Source organism: Chenopodium album, chromosome 16 (assembly GCF_948465745.1).
Source record: "Chenopodium album chromosome 16, dcCheAlbu1.1, whole genome shotgun sequence".
NCBI lineage: Eukaryota > Viridiplantae > Streptophyta > Magnoliopsida > Caryophyllales > Amaranthaceae > Chenopodium > Chenopodium album.
Window position 1 is genome coordinate 44,544,252 of NC_137849.1, and position 16,720 is coordinate 44,560,971.

Here is a 16,720-nt window from a genome sequence, read left to right on the forward strand (position 1 = left end):
TTATGAAGTACCCCGTAATTTTTTTATAGCACACATTATGATGGTCTTCTCTTAAAACTGTGTCTTAACTTAAATTAACAAGCTCTATTAAATTTTACCCTAGCTTGAAATAAGGGCAAATTAAGATTAAAAACTCACAGAATGAAGATGGTAAAAATAAAAATGATATGCATTCTCTTCATTTCAAAAATAATGGTTTATGGTTACACATTAGTATATTACACTTTAGATTTTAATTCTACCAATAAACTCTAATTTGACTATCGTTTGTTTTGGAAAAATGTAGCCATGCATGTTATACATCATTAGAATTATACAAAGTAAATATATTCTAGTGATTTAAGTTATACAAAGCAGAATTTTAGGTGTAAATATAGATTTATCAAATACGAGTACATAACAATTTAATATCCTTAAACACTGCAATTACACAAAGAATGTGATGGAAGCCTGGTGACTCAATGCCTGGCAATTCAAGCCTCTGCAAGATATCAAAGTAGTTTGGAAAGGTCTTGCTGGTGCACCCTGGATCCTTGATGGTAATGTGGACATCAGCACAAGCAGCAAGAGAAAATGCCATCGCTATTCGATGATCGTTGTACGTGTCAATGGCAGTTACGTTTAGTTTCTCAGGTGGAGTTATCACACAGTAATCAGGTCCTTCCTTAACAGTCGCCCCAAGCTAAAACAATTTCAAGATTAACCGAATATATAGTGATTGAACATCATTTTTAATTCATTACGGAGTAGTAAATTAAAATTTTCTCCAAGCTTACCTTTCTGAGTTCTGTAGAAATAGCATTCATCCGTTCTGATTCCTTCACTCTCCAACTAGCAACTGCACGCTCTTTCACAAAACATATCCATTATCGATTTCTCTTCTACAATTGTTAAAATGGTCGTGACAATTCCTCTCTACTTTATTTTACTACCTCAAATATTAAAATGGGATGACACAATCTTTAAGGCACGAAGGGAATAGTTTATTTAAAGATGTAATTTCACGTCACCAAAAGATTAAACTATGGTTGCTATCTGCATCAATTTTCAATGTAACTAGCACTAGAAGCATCACCCTCAACATATGCATTTCCAGGAGATCTGATGAATTTTCATGTGCTTTTCAATTTCCAGTCTACTATTGGAGTAACGTTGTAGGACATGAAATGATGTAAAAGACGACACTCTTACTTGTACTTCTGATCACCCCGGATTAAGAACCTGTTACAATTAGCGTTATGCTCTACAGACACTCCAAATCGTTCCATTGTTTTAATTGTCATATCTACAAACGGTACTGAAATCAGTCTGTCAACAATTTCAATCTTCACATCTCCATGAGCCAAAGGAGTAGCCACAAGCATTGCAGTCAAAAACACGCTGCTAACTGAGCCAGAGAGCTTGACCTGCTGCATATATGCTTATAAAACCATACATATAAATAGGACACTTCACAAATGAGATCCATAGAATCTGAACTATACTCGAAATCATAAAAGTATAAATTGCTAGAATTTTAATTACTAAAATCAAAACTTACAAAGTAATAAACAAGATAAGATGGTATAAAGAACATAAATACTTACCTTGTCTCCTGAAAGGCCACCTCCTTTAGCATTTACCCGAACAGGAGGACAATTTGTGCCAAGAAAACAGTCGGCGTCTGCACCAAGTTGCTTCAGACCTGCTACTAAATCCCCAATAGGCCGTTCTCTCATTCTTGGCATCCCATCAAGTACATAACTGAAGATACCAATAAAAGGAAAAAAAAAAAATCAAAGTGAAAGCAGCAAAAACATTGATTACTGAGAGTAAACATTCATAAGACCTCCTACTCCTGCTACATTAACAGCATCATAACTGACAAAAGGAATAATTATTGGTATTACATAACATAGTTTGAAAAGCATCAGACGAACCTAGAATTTCCGGCAACAACAGCAATCAAAAGGCGTATAAGTTGGTTTATCATGTGGAATCTCATGACAGGTGTGGCTCAGGCTTGTTCATGGTTGGTTGACTCCTTATGGTCGTTTAATAAGATTCTAAATATAAGTTGGTTTAGCTCACCCTTGACTTATCTGGTAAAGTGTTATTCCCTTCATCTTTTTTTTTTTTTTTATAGTACTTGCATCACTTCTCATGAAGTCATGAGCAGTCTTTTTTTTTTTCTTTTTCTTTTTCTTTTTATTTTTTTTATTTTTTTTTTAAAGTTAACAGCTTTATCTTTCAATTGAAGAAGGGATGAAAACTTGCTTTTGAATGATTTATCATTGTTAAGAGAATAATTTGTACTTAATTACCAAGAACTTTATTTATCAAATGATTCGCAATTTCACAACAATTTATTACTTATTTAAGTAATTAAGGAAACTCATCACTTCAATTATTATTACAAAGCAAAGGAGGATATGGGACATTCCACAAACTATTTACAAACATAATATGTTTAATAAATTATACAATTGTTTATCTACTACATCATTTTAAAACATAAATAGATGATTATTATTGAATAATACAAGTACCATCCATATAATGTTATCACCAACCAGCACAAGAGAACAACTTCTGGAAAAAAGTTTTGGGTTTGAGGCTGTCTTTGTTAGTGATTATCTCTTCTTCAGTGCTTTCAACCACCACCACAGAGTCCTCAGCCACGCCATTTTTCTTAGCTTTCGCGCACTCTGCCATGAAGACCTTGAACGCCTCACTGGTATACTCAGCAGCATGAGCAACAGTCATACCATCCAAAGGACCGTCTTTCATCTTATGGTCTCCCTTTAAGCTTGCTGTCAACTGCACCAATTCTTCTTGAAAATCTGATAGTTTATTGTCTTCCTTTGCCTCAAAGTCTCGTAGTCTCATTGGCTCAGGCAGTGTAACTACACGAAACATGCTTATCAATTACTCTAGTTAATAATATTTGTTACATAAAAATTAAGCTAGCTAGTCCTCCTTAATTAGTGATTAATCTGCACGAAAATCTACCTGGACAGTCTGTTCTTGGAGTTGTTCTGTTTAAGACAACTTCGAAAGTTCCTGCCCATGCATCTCGTTTGGTAAGAAAGTCCTTCAAGTTGAAAAACTTTTTGATTGTTGCTGGAATTGAGGAATGCTCGTACTGAGATGTTGGTTGCGGCCCTGAAGGAGTATGCAGGACTACATATTCCATTTTACGAAGTTTAATCAGTAAAAATAAATTTCAATCAGTAAAATTAAATAAATTGATCATATACGCGTAACAAGTCTAACAACAACTTTTAACACTATTTTAAGTAGTATTAGTACCTGTTCCGGGTTCAATCCAGGGTGAGATGAACATGGCAGGAACACGAACACCAAGGCGATCAAACTTGAAATTGTACGGACCAGGACCAACAAGATCATCAGGGTTAGGCACACCTTCGACAGGGGTAGGCACATGATCATAAAACCCGCCATGCTCATCGTATACAACCATGAACAACATCTCATTCCATTGAGGACTTGACCTCAATGCTTCATAAACTTCCTTGACAAACTTTTGACCTGTTGACACATCATGGGATGGATGATCATCATTTCCCGGCAATGCTAGCAAGTCAAAATACCTTGGCTCGATCACCACATAATTTGGTAGCTTCCCCTCCTTGCAGTGGAGCTTGAAGGTCACATCAAAAGGATGAAACTTTGTTGCATATTTCAATTTCCTAAGGTTCCTGCACCCAAAATACCCATATATATAAGTTTATCTGCGATTGTACACATTTATTTAAGTCATACACATGTACTAAACACGTAACCTTGTCACACTAGCTCTAATACCAGGTAAGAAAATCAATTCAACAAAAAAAACGGAAATAATATGATTAGGCTTACTTGTAATACAGAGTGGATGGTGCAGATTGATAGTAAATACCAAAACTATGACCAGCATCATGTAATGAATCGAAAATGGTTTTCTGAGGCATCCCTGCATTTAATTTCTTGCTGTCATTTCCTATTAAACCATGTGATGTTGCAGAGTGTACGTACAACCTATTTGGTTGTGTAGATGCTGGCATTGAAGCAAACCACCTATCACATACTGCAAATTGGGTTACAAGTTCTTTGTAAACTGGTACTAATTCGGGTTTGAACCCGTTCATCACGGTTTCAGCCATGCCATTTTGGATCCGGTTTGCATTTTGGGCAAATCCTTCCATTGTTGGGGGTAATTTCTTGTCCACTGATTCTTGACTCCATGGTTCTCCATATACCTGTTCATTCATCAATTATGTAAATGATGGGAACTTCATTTTAATCATTCATTATTTAATTATGACTACAAATTAAGTTATGCTTGTATTAAATTATGCAATGTCCTATTGTTAAAAATTGTGCAGCTATTTGTTGAACTATTTCTTTCAACTGTTTAAAGTTTATGACTAGGACCAAGCACTAATTGGTCTAGTGGTAAGTAATAAAGATTTGTACCACACAACTTCTAATTAGTAGGCCTACTTTGGGTCTAAGGATTTCTTTTAATTTTCATATTTTGTAATGTCAATAGGACAGCGTGCCAACTTAGGCCTAATTAATTTACCAATCGAGATTTGTATTTATTAGTAAGGTCACGGGATAAGGGCAACAGTTGAGACTTGTTTGAGTAACATTGTCCGAGACTTAGACCAACTAGGCAACTACCAAAGTTAAAATCACTTTTATATTTCCTCCGTTTCATAATAGTTAACATGTTTTGACCTTTGTTACTATTCACATAAATTTCTTTGACTTATTTTGTGATTCATTATTAAGAAAAAAAAAACTTAATCGAATGAGGTATTATTTGAAATTTTTATTAAGTATACTTTGTAGTTGTATGTAATTGAAGATATAATTATTTGAAGTTATGCATTGTCAAAAACGTCTAAAGAAAGTGTGGTGTCAACGGCGTCAACTAATATGAAACTAACGGATGAAGTATTATGCTTAAGTATGGTGAGGTTTGGTGAGCTTGATTAACATATGTGGTACATCAACTTTAGTGTTTAGACCTTTAAGGTGGGGATTGGGATGCACTTTAATTTAGAGGGGGCAGGTTTTTTCAGGAAATAGTTAACTATGTTAATTTTGACTCATGTTTGATTATGTAGTTCTTTGGTAGATGTTAGGTCCAATTGAAGAAATCAATGATCAGTAATAAACATTAGTATTATGTCTGACAATTAATTGTGATGGAACTATATGTCAGAAATGCTACTTATTTTTTTAGAGCAACTAGAAAAAAAACTTGAATAATCCAATATGTAGTCTGTATATCTTATGAATTTAAACATACTTATCTTATGAATTACATGTCAGAAATGTTACTTAAACATACTACTTATCTTGTGAATTTAAAAACAATATGTACTCTGTATATCTAACTGACATGGTAAATAAAATACAAAAAATAAGTACTCACATGCTACAAAATTAATTGAACAAAGATAAAAAAGAAATCTTTGGTTAAAAAAAAAACAAGGATAAGATCCTCTTTAGTTACTAGACGATTTAATTACAGGAATTCTATTCAACTCATTATGTACGGAGTAATTTTCTTTTTTTAAAGAAAAAAATAAGGAGAATTCTCTTATAAGTTGGGGGAAATAAGGGATTTAACTTAATTGGGGTGAGAATCAAACCTTTCTTGTAGGGGTGGAAGGAGGGTCTCCAACCACTAGGCTAACCTTGATTCTCATTATATACAAAGTACTTGTATAAATTACAACTAGATTTATATATAATGTACTCCGTATATGCAAAAATTGTGAAATAGTCGGGTAACCTTTATATAATGACATAATGTTACGCCTAATAAAAAACGGAAAAAGTAGACACGCATTTCAATGACAGGATATCGAGTTAGCCTACGGAGTATATCTGAAGAGGTTAGCTCATACACAAAGTCACAAACACTAGTCACATAATAACCCAACAGAAAGTGGATAAAGTATAACAATTTATAGCTTACCTGTTCATAGATATCTTGGTAAGAATGACCAGGGTTTGGATCCACAAAAACAGACCCATCCCCGAATTTGGTACGATCCGAGTTAGGATCCGAAGTGTTTAACGGGTTAGACTCCTGACCCGTTAAACCGTCGATTTCCGTGTTGAGAGATTTCATCCATCCTAGCATGTGATCAAAGGATCTATTCTCCATAACCAACAAAACCACTGTTTTTATTGGATATTCCTTCTCATTATTATCCGCCATTTTTGTATGCTTACAAATTTGAAGAAAATATTTTGCTAGCTTAGCAATATAATAAGCTGTGTTAGCTTGAAGGCGAGAATAATGAAGGTGCTATGAGCTAAAGATGCTGCTAGGAATAAGTATGTATATACGAGGATATATTTATAAGCTAAAGTTTGGAGTGTATACTTTATATAAGCTTATTAAAATGATTTTTTTTTTTTTTTTTTTTTTTTTTTTTTTTTTTTGAGACGGGTCATCTTAGTTGTTAGGCTTACGTGTAACTAAGTTTTTTTCTCTCCATTATTTTTTAGTAGTAGCATAAAATTTGTTACACGGCTTACACCCTTTATTCCGTGTTAAGTAGTTATATGGATAATGTATGGACATGAAGTATATTAAAATTAAACATTGTTTATTATGTAATATTCCCAATTTTAAATACAAGTAACAGTAATTGATAATCTACATTGAACAAAACGATACATATGTAAATATTTTGCTGTCGTTTTAAATAAGATAAATCCGTCTCAAAATAAAATAACTTATTTAAACAATGCGTTATCATGTGTATGAAAATAATAGCCATCTATTGAAGTTGAAGAGTACTACTAATAAGTAATAATATGCCCGAAAAAAGTTGTTAAGTGACAAACAAATACACCTATTATTATTATTATTATCTTTTGTGATTGAGTTTGCCATATATGGATTATGGAGTAGTATTTTCCTAAGGTTGAAATTGAAATATTCCAATTCTTAAAATTAGTCTTTGAGCAAACATATAAGAAGTTCGTGTAAAGTAAATGCGACTTTGTATGATATGATATGATACTACTAGTTATACTCGTATGTAATAACTACTCCCTCCGTCCCCAAATGATAGTCTTTTATGGCCTATTTTTAGTCCCAAATTGATAGTCCTATTTGATTTTTTCAAGTACTATTAATATCAATTTTTTTATCAAAATTTCCTTCAATTACAACAATATTTGTGCAAATTTAACTTTCCCATGTAATTTTGTTTTTCAATGTACTTTTATTACTTTCTCTCTCTACTATTTTACATACCCAATGTAAATTTATCTTTTCAATGTAATTTTACTACTTTTATTTAAGTTTCTTAATTCCTGTGATTTTTGCCCATAAGGGACTATCATTTGGGGACGGAGGGAGTAATTAATTATTACGGAGTAATAAGTATGTAGGCAAATGCTCATGAGATAAATTTGTCTGCAGTTGGTCATTTTAAAGTGATATCTTCAACGTGTGAGATAGTGTAGATTGGGGAACATGGCCATTTGCATGGACAAAGCACAAAGGCCAAGCGGTCAACTATTAATCACCATACATTTAGGTCGGTGTAATTTTTTTATTTTTTTTTTTTTTTTTTCCAAAAAAAAGTATTATATGAGTCCGAACTCGTGACAAGACGGATAAACCTTAGGTAACACAGAATATTTGGGAAGAATTAAATAGTAAGAATGGGAGTCTTATGAAATATTATAGTACATGTGAAATGTGAGTGTTTTGGAATAAATAAATCCATACTTTTTGACCTATTATGAAATATAGTACGTAATTATGGGCACTTAATTATGGTGTTTTTTGTAATAGTTAATCTTATGACAACTAATTTCAGATTAGCTTGCTCCAACTACTCTACTAATTGGTACAAAAAGGCGAGTTTAAATTGCTATTATATTCAGTTTTTAGAATTATTTATACTAGAGTGTACCCGTGCATATATTTTATAGAAAGATATTACAAAGATCTAATAACAACAATATATTTAAATACGTGAAGTTGTTTGTGATGTAGTAACTTATTCTTTTATGTGACTAGATACACCGTGTAGCTAGCTATTATGGAAGTTACTTTGCCAATGTTATAGGGATTACCCGTCAATATTATAGGGGTTACCCGTTCAGCGTTATAGTTATTATCCCGCCAGTGTTAAAAGGGTTATGCGTTTTGTATTATAGGGGGTTACTCTGTCAATAGTATAGGGGTTACTCCAGTCACACTGCTGGTTTGTTGCAAAAAAAAAACGTGTTGTCGTATAAAAAACATTATGTATATATTTTTTGTTTCGATGATTATTGAATTAATAATAAGGTAGTTAACTGATTTTTAAAAAATATAAATAAACAATTGGAAGAATTTTTTAAAAGGAAAATAGTGGAACTTATAGTGGCAATATTATTAAAAAAAAAAAAGTGCACATAATTTTGGAAAAAAATGTGCAATTATTGTAATATTGGTGTTTCTAAAAAGAAATTGGGTAATATAATAAAACACTACATAGGTAGTTTTTTGGGGTAGTGTGTGTTATTAGGAAAAATAATAGTGGAAGTTTATTTTTTTTTTGGAGGGTTTTATATATATTTTTTTTTAAAAAAAAAAAAAGGAAAAAGGAAAATGGGAGTGAATGAGAATTGAGAGATTGGGTTTAGAGTGATGTAGTGAGAAGTTGAGAAAAACATCTCTTAAATTATATAAAAGATTAGGTAAAAAAAAAAGAAATGGACAAAGTTGAATAGTATGACAACGTGATAACATTGTATATAAGTACCGTCAAAAAAAAAAACATTGTATATAAGTAACACTAGTGGAAAATTTCTCATTCGTAACAGGCTATTTGTAACGGGCAAAGCTTTGCCCGTTACAATTAAGATATTCGTAACGGGCAAAATAGTGTCCATTACGAATACTTATTTATTCGTAACGGGCAAAATAGTGCCCGTTACGAATAAAGCGGGCAAAATAGTGTCCGTTACGAATAAATAAGTATTCGTAACGGGCAAAATAGTGTCCGTTACGAATAAATAAGTATTCGTAACGGGCAAAATAGTGTCCGTTACGAATAATTATTATTCGTAACGGACACTATTTTGCCCGTTACGAATACTATATTACACGTAAATGACCAAACTTAGACCAACTAATGAGAGGAGAGCCCAATACTTTGCTTTTTAGGGTTTCACTCCCTCTCTCACTCATCAGTCCCTCACTCCCTCCTCTGGCCGTCATTCACCTCTCTCTCTCCTCTCCTCTCTCTCTCTCTCTCTCCTCTCCTCTCTCTCTCCTCTCCGTCATCTCTTTCTCTCCTCTTTCTCCGTCATTCACCTCTCTATCTCCTCTCCTCTTTCTCCGTCATTCTATCTTCGGAGGTGATTATTTTGGTGTTTTGGGCGGAGGTGTAACCGACGGTGACGGAACTCCGGTCCAAACCTGGTTAGCGTCGATTGAGCAAAGGAAGGAAGGATAGATCTGCCCGTTGGGATTCTATAGCGACGTTGAGAACAACCAAGCCCGTAGGCTTCTTCCTCTAATTTAGATCTAAGTCGTTGAACAAATTCACAGGTTTGTTTCGATTTTTTTCTCTTTTGCTTTCTTTTCGTTCTTCGATTTGATGTGCTCGTTGTTTTGATCTTCGCATTGATTTTTTTAGGATTTATAATTGGTTATTGTTCGAGAATTATTTAGGTTTTTGAGTGATTTAATAGATTTATAATGTGATTATTGATTCAACATTTGATCTGATTTTCAGTACGTGTTGTTAGTGAATTTGTGAAATCATGCGTTCTCATCATCGGTAAGATTTGAGAATTTTTCGTCTAGGTGTTTGATTCTTAGTGCTGATTTTAGGATTTGTGATTTTGGATTGTTTATTTCAATGATCTGAAGAGGATTTTGTGGTGTAAATCTGTAGATCTGTAAATTTATTTGAATTTTGAAAATGGTTATTTAGTTTTGTTGTTTGTGAATTTGAATTTAGCTTGGAAATGAGATCCGATTTGGTAGTAATGACTTTAAATTGGTGAAAATCTTTCTTATTTCTGAGATCTTTAAGTAATGCGCAAATGTTCGTAGTTCCGAAGCTTAATTATGCTTGAATTATGTAATTTTATGGTGAAATCAGCTTATTTTTTTTTAAAATTTTGATTTTTTTTAAATCAACTTATTTTATGTAATTCAATTATTATTATTATTATTATTATTATTTACGGGCTGATTCAATTATGATTCAACTATTTTTTTAATTTTGATATTTTTTTTTTCAATTATGTTAATTTTGGTTTGTTGTAATTATTGAATGTAGGTGGAGCATATAATATCTACACAAGGGAGCTTAAGACTCAACGTCTCAGACCATAAATGTTGGGATAAAACTTGTTTTTATTACAATTATTATTTTTTTGCTCTTTTATTAGTCTTAGTCTTAAGAAACTTGCGACATTATATGACCAAGTTGATGTATTTTAAAGTTGATGTATTTTTTTTTTTTTTTTGAAACAAAAGTTGATGTATTTTTGAGTATATTAAATGTGTATTATACTTGTGAAATAAAAAAAAATATCTGTGTATTATATTTGTGTAAAAAAAAAAAAATCTCATTATTTGATAAAATGATCCAGCACGTGCTAGCACGTGTTGGATATTTTTTTAATTGCATTAAACACTATTCGTAACGGGCAGATGTAATGCCTGTTACGAATAATGGGTTATTCGTAACGGGCAAAATAAATGCCTGTTACGAATAACGGGTTATTCGTAACGGGCATTTTATCAGCCCGTTACGAATAACGGGTTATTTGTAACGGGCACTTGAAACGCCCGTTACGAATAACTACTTATTCGTAACGGACAATGTAAGTGCCCGTTACGAATAAGTAGTTATTCGTAACGGACGGTGCCCGTTATGAATAATAATGGCCATCCGTAACGGCCGCATACGTAACGGACGCTGCCCGTTACGGATGGGCCCTTTTTTCCCGTTACGGATGGCCTTTTTTCCACTAGTGTAATACAACCTCCGGTTTTTGTAGTTGATACGATTTGACTTTAGCACTATTTAACCGTGTTTTGTGATTTATACGTACTGAAAAATATAGTCATGTGGAGTCTTGTTAGATTCGTCACTATGTATATTTTCAAAATATCAACTTTTTGTAATTTTTGGAAATCGATAATTAAAGGTATTAACGGTTGAATTTGTACATTGACAAACGTGACTAAAGAAACGTGTCAACTAAAAAGAAACGAAGGAATTATAACGCTTCATTAGTTCAGAGCACTTATCTCCTCCTTCACTTCCAAAAATAAGATTTGATTCCAAAACCTAAGATAACTTCAATAATACTACAATACAACAATTCAACACTACTCGTATAGTCGTATTACATGAGCCAAAACAACAATCTTCATATATAAGCTTGTCTGAAAGTACAATTTTTCGAATAAATTAATTTTAATTAGCAGGAATAATAGGGGAAAATGTGACAATTATTTGAGTACGATGGCATATTACAAGTCTTTTATATGGTACAAAATATCCTCTGAACAAGAGCGAAGGCTTGAAGAGAGCTTAATTATGTCACATGAAGAAATAGTAAGACAATGACTAATTACCTAATACCAAGAATTTTCTAACACCCTATTGATTGACTAAGCTTGAATTGTTTATGTAATTTTCCTACCAAATCTAAACCTTCCCCAATATTTAACTGCCCTAAGTTATTTATGATCTTGATGGTATTTTTCACGTGTAGTTAGAAATTAAAAATGTCACATTGTCGATCTATCAATAATATAATAACAATATGATTATGACTAACATATGAAAATCAAAATGAATTTAAGTGTTAATAGTTGATATATACGATGTATAGGCCTAATCATATTGGTTGCATCTCGTAAAAGATTATTGTGTAAAAATTTACTCCCTTTGTCTCATAAAGTTACTTTATTATTTGACTTTTCACATTCTCTACAACGCATCCATTCTAATCCATAAGGAGTAAATATTTTCATTACGTTAGCATACAAAATTTAAAAATAAAATGACAATAATATACATCAAAACAAATCAAGAAGAAGATGACTGCTATTTCTTATATACTGCATATCAATAATAAATAAATAAAAACTGTGTATAATCTATAAAATTTGACCTATGGAATGGAAGAAACTTTTAAGAGAGAATGGGAAAATTAGCTATCATGATGATGAAATACTTTATATATATAATTAATGGGCCATACTTCAAATAACCTCACTTTATGGGCCGGCCTATAACGGGAAAGAAGGTGTACAACAAATAGTAACACTCAAGCATATAATAGACAGATTCCATAGCAAGAGAAGCTAGTTTGTCCGTAGATAAACAATACAAGAATCAACAAAAGACAGAAGCAGCAAAAATGCAAAATAAGAACAAAGACAACACCCTTTATCTATCAAACTCATCATATATTGCCAAATTTGCCAACTCAACTTCAATTATTAGCGATAATAATAGAGAAAAATTGATCATCAAAATCAACATATTTCAAGAAATTCATTAAACAGGGATAAAATCCCCACTTCTAAAATGCTAGCCATTCATCCAGACTAAAAGCCAATGATCAAATCTTCTTTCTACATTGAAGCTTCCAAAGAATAACACGGTATACATGTATCAATATACCTCTACATGCCACTGCTGGTTCTTCTTCAGCTGAGAAAGCTTTTCGTCCCAGCTCTCCCCCCTCTCTTCCGCAACTCTTTTTAGGGTATCTTGGATTCCGGGCATCATCCCTTTCAGCCCACAGAAATATATATGAGCTCCATTGTCAAGTAGCTTAAAGATTTCATCACTGTATTCTTCTATCTTGTCCTGAACATACATCTTTCCACCCTTCTTGTTTTTATGTTCTCGGCTAAGAGCTGTGTCATACCGGAAATTATCTGGGTGATCTTTTAGATATTTGGTAAATTCATCGTCATATAGAAGACTGTCGGTGTTGGCCACCCCAAGGAAAAGCCAAGCTAGGCCTTTGAACTTGTACGTGGGGACATCCTCCATGAACATGCGTCGAAGGTAGCCTCTGTAAGGAGCCACCCCAGTTCCTGTAGCAATCATTATGTGGGTGGCATTTGGGTCCTCAGGTAAAAGCATAACCTTGCCCGAAGGACCTGCAAAAATAGCATGGGAGACATTAATAGCAGAAACAATTATACCAATGGGTGGTCTTATTATAAAAATCCCATCTTTCTAGTAGTAGGAGCATTAGTAGGTTGGAGACTATCATTTCGACGGTTAGCTGATTACTGGCATCTGTTAACAAGTACTGTAAGCTTGAGTGACAAAAACTGCCCCAAAACCAAGAATAGACATAGGCCTGAAAACTTGGCTTTCAAATACATTTTTTATGACCTGAATTTGACATTTGGGAAATGAATTGTGAAATGGGTTCTAGACCTGAAGCTTAATTGACAAAACTCAGCCTATTGAAAGGTAAAAATATCTTGCACCAAACAAGATTAGAGAGTTTTTATCCAAATTTGAGACAATGAAAAAAAAAAACCAGGAGCACCTTGAACAGCATGAAACTAGATTACTAGAGGTTGCAAACAGACATAAGAACTCCTTTAGGACATATACAGGTATTTACATCATTTACCCAAGAACACTGCTTTGGTAGGATAGTGAATTTTTCTGAGAATTATGTTCCCTTCTAGAATTGTAAAGATAACACTAAGTATAAGTTTTTCTGACTCACTTCAACAGATATTGATTCTTACTTGCACAATAAAAGGCAAGAATATGCAATAAGTTGACACCTTTTGACAATATCTTTAGACACTACATGGCAACAAATCAACAGGCTAAGTTTACACCTTCCACAAAATTAGATGCAACTTACCAGCTATCTGGACCTTGTCTCCAGGCTTGGAATCACAAAGGAAATTGCTGCATACGCCCATCTTAGAAGGGTCCTCTTTACCTGTCTCGGGATCATAATAGACTGCTCGACGAACACATAAAGTTGCAGTTTTCCCATCAAAATGGTCTCCATACCTCGTAGAAGCAATGGAATAGAGTCGTACATTATGAGGTTTTCCAGGTTTCTTGGGGTTCTCGCCCTGTTCAATGAATTAGGACTTCAGTTAGCTCATGTGCTCAAACCATAGAGATGATCAAATGATTAGAAATGACCAATTAATAGAAAAAATTTAAGCCACACACAGGCTTGAGGCTACAAGATTGATAAACAAGAAACCCTCTAGAGAGCATCTACAAGACTACAATAACAAACCTATACAATTCCCACACCATCAGCAGGGTTAAGTTTCTCAGATTCAAATCTGTGAATAACCACCTATCCATCTATCCCACATTCCAACACCATACATCCCCCACCCCAAAAAAAGAAAAGGGGAAAAAAAAAAAAAAAAAACTGTTCACATGTCCAACGAATCAAACATAGACAAGTGAGCAAGTAAGAATGAGCAGCAGGAAATGGAATGGCATACCGGGGGAATAACACCATAGCTCTGCCCTTCCCAGTAGGGAACATTGCCACCATGATCGATCACAATATGGCATGTTTCCCCAGGAGCCTTAGGACCAACAACCCTCTCAACAGAAACAATGGTTCCTGTATAGGGCTCCTTGGCCTTGTACACATGCATAGGAGGTTCTTTAACATCTTCAAGAGCTAGAGGTGAAACCGCAACTTTAGGTGTGGTAGTTTGTTGCACAGACATGCATACTACTGACTGTTTTCTCAGTCTTATGTTGTTTGACTTCAGGTCCAATGCATAGCCAGGAGCCCATGATTTACTGCCAAAGCTTACACTGTATGTCTGCATAAATGACAATATGTAAGAGCTTGTGAGCTTATGACATTAAACAGCAGTAATTTGGCAACTGAATTGAAAAGAAATAAGCTTGCAGCATTTAATTCCATTTACTAGTCATAAGTGGTACAGAAACAAGAAGGAAGCAAACACAATAAAGAGAAAATGCCCATATGATTATCATCTACATTGTGCTATATCGTTAGCATACCAACACATCAACTCACTATAAGTATATACCCCCACTCGTTCATGACTCTCACTAAAAGCAAAGTTCATCCTCAAAGTACATTGACAACATCTTATGTCACTAGTTTCAGCGATATGAAAACAACAGAGATCGACACAATGTGAAAGACAAAATGAATACGACCACAAACGAGAAAACTGATCATTAAATGTCAATCTAAGCCTTGGTTGAATTGATATGAGAAACATTCGGGAAACAAAAAGGCTAATCCACAGTTATAACAACCAAAATACTAAAATGCATCCAAATCATGCAAGTTATAGGCCTTAGTTGCAAAGTTGAATCCACACATTCAACCATTTCCCCCAAATAGGAATGCATCACAGATTAGTCATATGTAGCATACTTCGTACAAGATAAATCATATCACAACTACGGAGTGTAATACTCCCTCTGTCCGGATTTAGTTGTTAAGAGTACATTAATAATTCAAATTACACCAATAATGTGACAATCAATTTCGGACAGGGAATTCAACAAATAAATAGTCCCATAATTCAATAATACTTCATGCAGCAGAAAATCAAATACGCTTAAACAAACTCCTCATGATCAATGACAAATAACACAAAGCACAGTACAAGCAAAGCCATCAAACTAACAATCAATTTATTGAGTAATTTAATTAAATAATAAGCTGATAAAGTACCTTAAAAGTAGATCCTTTCACAGATGATTCATTTGTAACTGGGACAGCAACAGAAACCTAAAAACAACATAAATTATACACAAAAAATATTATTACAAGTTTGTCGGATCTTAATCAAGCTAATTAACAGTATAATTTTTGGTTTAGTAAAAACACCCATCGCCAAAATTATCTCAAATCAACTAAAATTCCCATTACATGTCAACATTTATACATCAAAGTACAAGAAAATTGCAATTGAAAAGGAAAGTCCAGAAACATACAAAAGAAAAGGGATTTGACTTTTGTAGGGACCCAAAAAAAAAATCAAAATAAGCAAAACATCTGAAATTTGATCTTAATAATTACAATAATACATTATTTTGCCAAATTAAAACAAACCCATTACTAGAAACTGATTCAAAAAACACCCCATCAAAAAAAAAAAAAAAAAAAATAATTTTTTTAAAACCCCACCAAAAATATCTTGCATTTCAGCACAAATATATTAAAATTAGGGGATAATAATGAATTATAAGAAAATTAGAGAAAAGGGTTTAATGTGACTGACCTTGGCAATGGCGGAATGAGCCATGATTGAGCAGAGAAATGTTAGGAGAGAGAAAATGAGATGATCGAAGGTAAGAGTGTAAGAGAGAGAAAGAAGAAAAGAGGAGGTTTTAACGATGAAAGTGACTGAACCTTTGGCAATTGCAAGGGACAGTTTGGCTGGCGGCAGCAGATTCGCAAGAGTCTAAATCACAGTGAAAGTGTACATTAAAATAATTGGAAATTGCTAGATTAGTGACCAAATCTGGTGATTAATGGACCAATTTGGCAACTAGCAAGCTTAATGCAGTCTGCAAAGGCCAACCAAAGGTGCCGTCTAATGTTTTGCTTTCTATTTTCATGGTTCATTCCCCCTTAACCCATGCCCCATGAAATGTATTATAGTGATTAATCATTTGTAATTTCTATTGCACAATCCGTGTGTTATGGCGTAGCTGGTTCT

General features: G+C 33.6%; 3 protein-coding genes across 4 annotated transcripts; all 3 read right to left on the reverse strand.

Moving 5' to 3' along the window:
• Positions 1-403: 403 nt before the first annotated feature.
• LOC145586645 (3-phosphoshikimate 1-carboxyvinyltransferase 2-like) lies at positions 404-2,008 on the reverse strand. 2 transcript variants are annotated; one of them, XR_014100995.1, is made up of 4 exons: positions 1,920-2,008; positions 1,587-1,743; positions 777-1,406; positions 404-682 (listed from the first exon to the last, which is right to left on the reverse strand). XR_014100995.1 is itself a non-coding variant. In XM_081643533.1 (3 exons), the coding sequence occupies exons 1-3, from the start codon at positions 1,982-1,984 to the stop codon at positions 1,188-1,190; spliced, it is 441 nt and encodes a 146-aa protein (XP_081499659.1). In that variant the 5' UTR covers positions 1,985-2,008; the 3' UTR covers positions 404-1,187. The 2 variants fall into 2 exon arrangements, 1 of the variants encoding a protein (XP_081499659.1); XM_081643533.1 differs by having other exon boundaries at positions 404-1,406.
• A 318-nt stretch (positions 2,009-2,326) lies between these two features.
• On the reverse strand, positions 2,327-6,308 carry LOC145586643 (non-specific phospholipase C4-like). The gene is made up of 5 exons (XM_081643531.1): positions 5,978-6,308; positions 3,862-4,241; positions 3,292-3,701; positions 2,992-3,162; positions 2,327-2,885 (listed from the first exon to the last, which is right to left on the reverse strand). Exons 1-5 carry the CDS (start codon positions 6,221-6,223, stop codon positions 2,545-2,547), a joined length of 1,548 nt encoding a protein of 515 aa, XP_081499657.1. The 5' UTR covers positions 6,224-6,308; the 3' UTR covers positions 2,327-2,544.
• Positions 6,309-12,401: 6,093 nt separating this feature from the next.
• On the reverse strand, positions 12,402-16,423 carry LOC145586644 (ferredoxin--NADP reductase, root isozyme, chloroplastic-like). The gene is made up of 5 exons (XM_081643532.1): positions 16,280-16,423; positions 15,730-15,786; positions 14,504-14,836; positions 13,894-14,113; positions 12,402-13,162 (listed from the first exon to the last, which is right to left on the reverse strand). The coding sequence occupies exons 1-5, from the start codon at positions 16,301-16,303 to the stop codon at positions 12,666-12,668; spliced, it is 1,131 nt and encodes a 376-aa protein (XP_081499658.1). The 5' UTR covers positions 16,304-16,423; the 3' UTR covers positions 12,402-12,665.
• Between the last annotated feature and the right edge of the window lie 297 nt (positions 16,424-16,720).

What these genes read in the sequence shown, in the direction of transcription:
- LOC145586644 (XM_081643532.1), bottom strand. Translation starts at nt 16,303, where the DNA reads ATGGCTCATTCCGCCATTGCCAAG. An exon ending in CTCATTCCGCCATTGCCAAG is followed by an intron (nt 15,787 to 16,279) that starts GTCAGTCACATT and finishes TGTTGTTTTTAG; the next exon opens with GTTTCTGTTGCTGTCCCAGT. An exon ending in GCTATGGTGTTATTCCCCCG is followed by an intron (nt 14,114 to 14,503) that starts GTATGCCATTCC and finishes TTCATTGAACAG; the next exon opens with GGCGAGAACCCCAAGAAACC.
- LOC145586643 (XM_081643531.1), bottom strand. Translation starts at nt 6,223, where the DNA reads ATGGCGGATAATAATGAGAAGGAATATCCAATAAAAACAGTGGTTTTG. An exon ending in ACCAAGATATCTATGAACAG is followed by an intron (nt 4,242 to 5,977) that starts GTAAGCTATAAA and finishes ATGAATGAACAG; the next exon opens with GTATATGGAGAACCATGGAG. An exon ending in CTGGATTGAACCCGGAACAG is followed by an intron (nt 3,163 to 3,291) that starts GTACTAATACTA and finishes TGGAATATGTAG; the next exon opens with TCCTGCATACTCCTTCAGGG.
- LOC145586645 (XM_081643533.1), bottom strand. Translation starts at nt 1,984, where the DNA reads ATGAGATTCCACATGATAAACCAACTTATACGCCTTTTGATTGCTGTT. An exon ending in GTTGTTGCCGGAAATTCTAG is followed by an intron (nt 1,744 to 1,919) that starts GTTCGTCTGATG and finishes TGGTATCTTCAG; the next exon opens with TTATGTACTTGATGGGATGC. An exon ending in GTGGCCTTTCAGGAGACAAG is followed by an intron (nt 1,407 to 1,586) that starts GTAAGTATTTAT and finishes TATATGCAGCAG; the next exon opens with GTCAAGCTCTCTGGCTCAGT.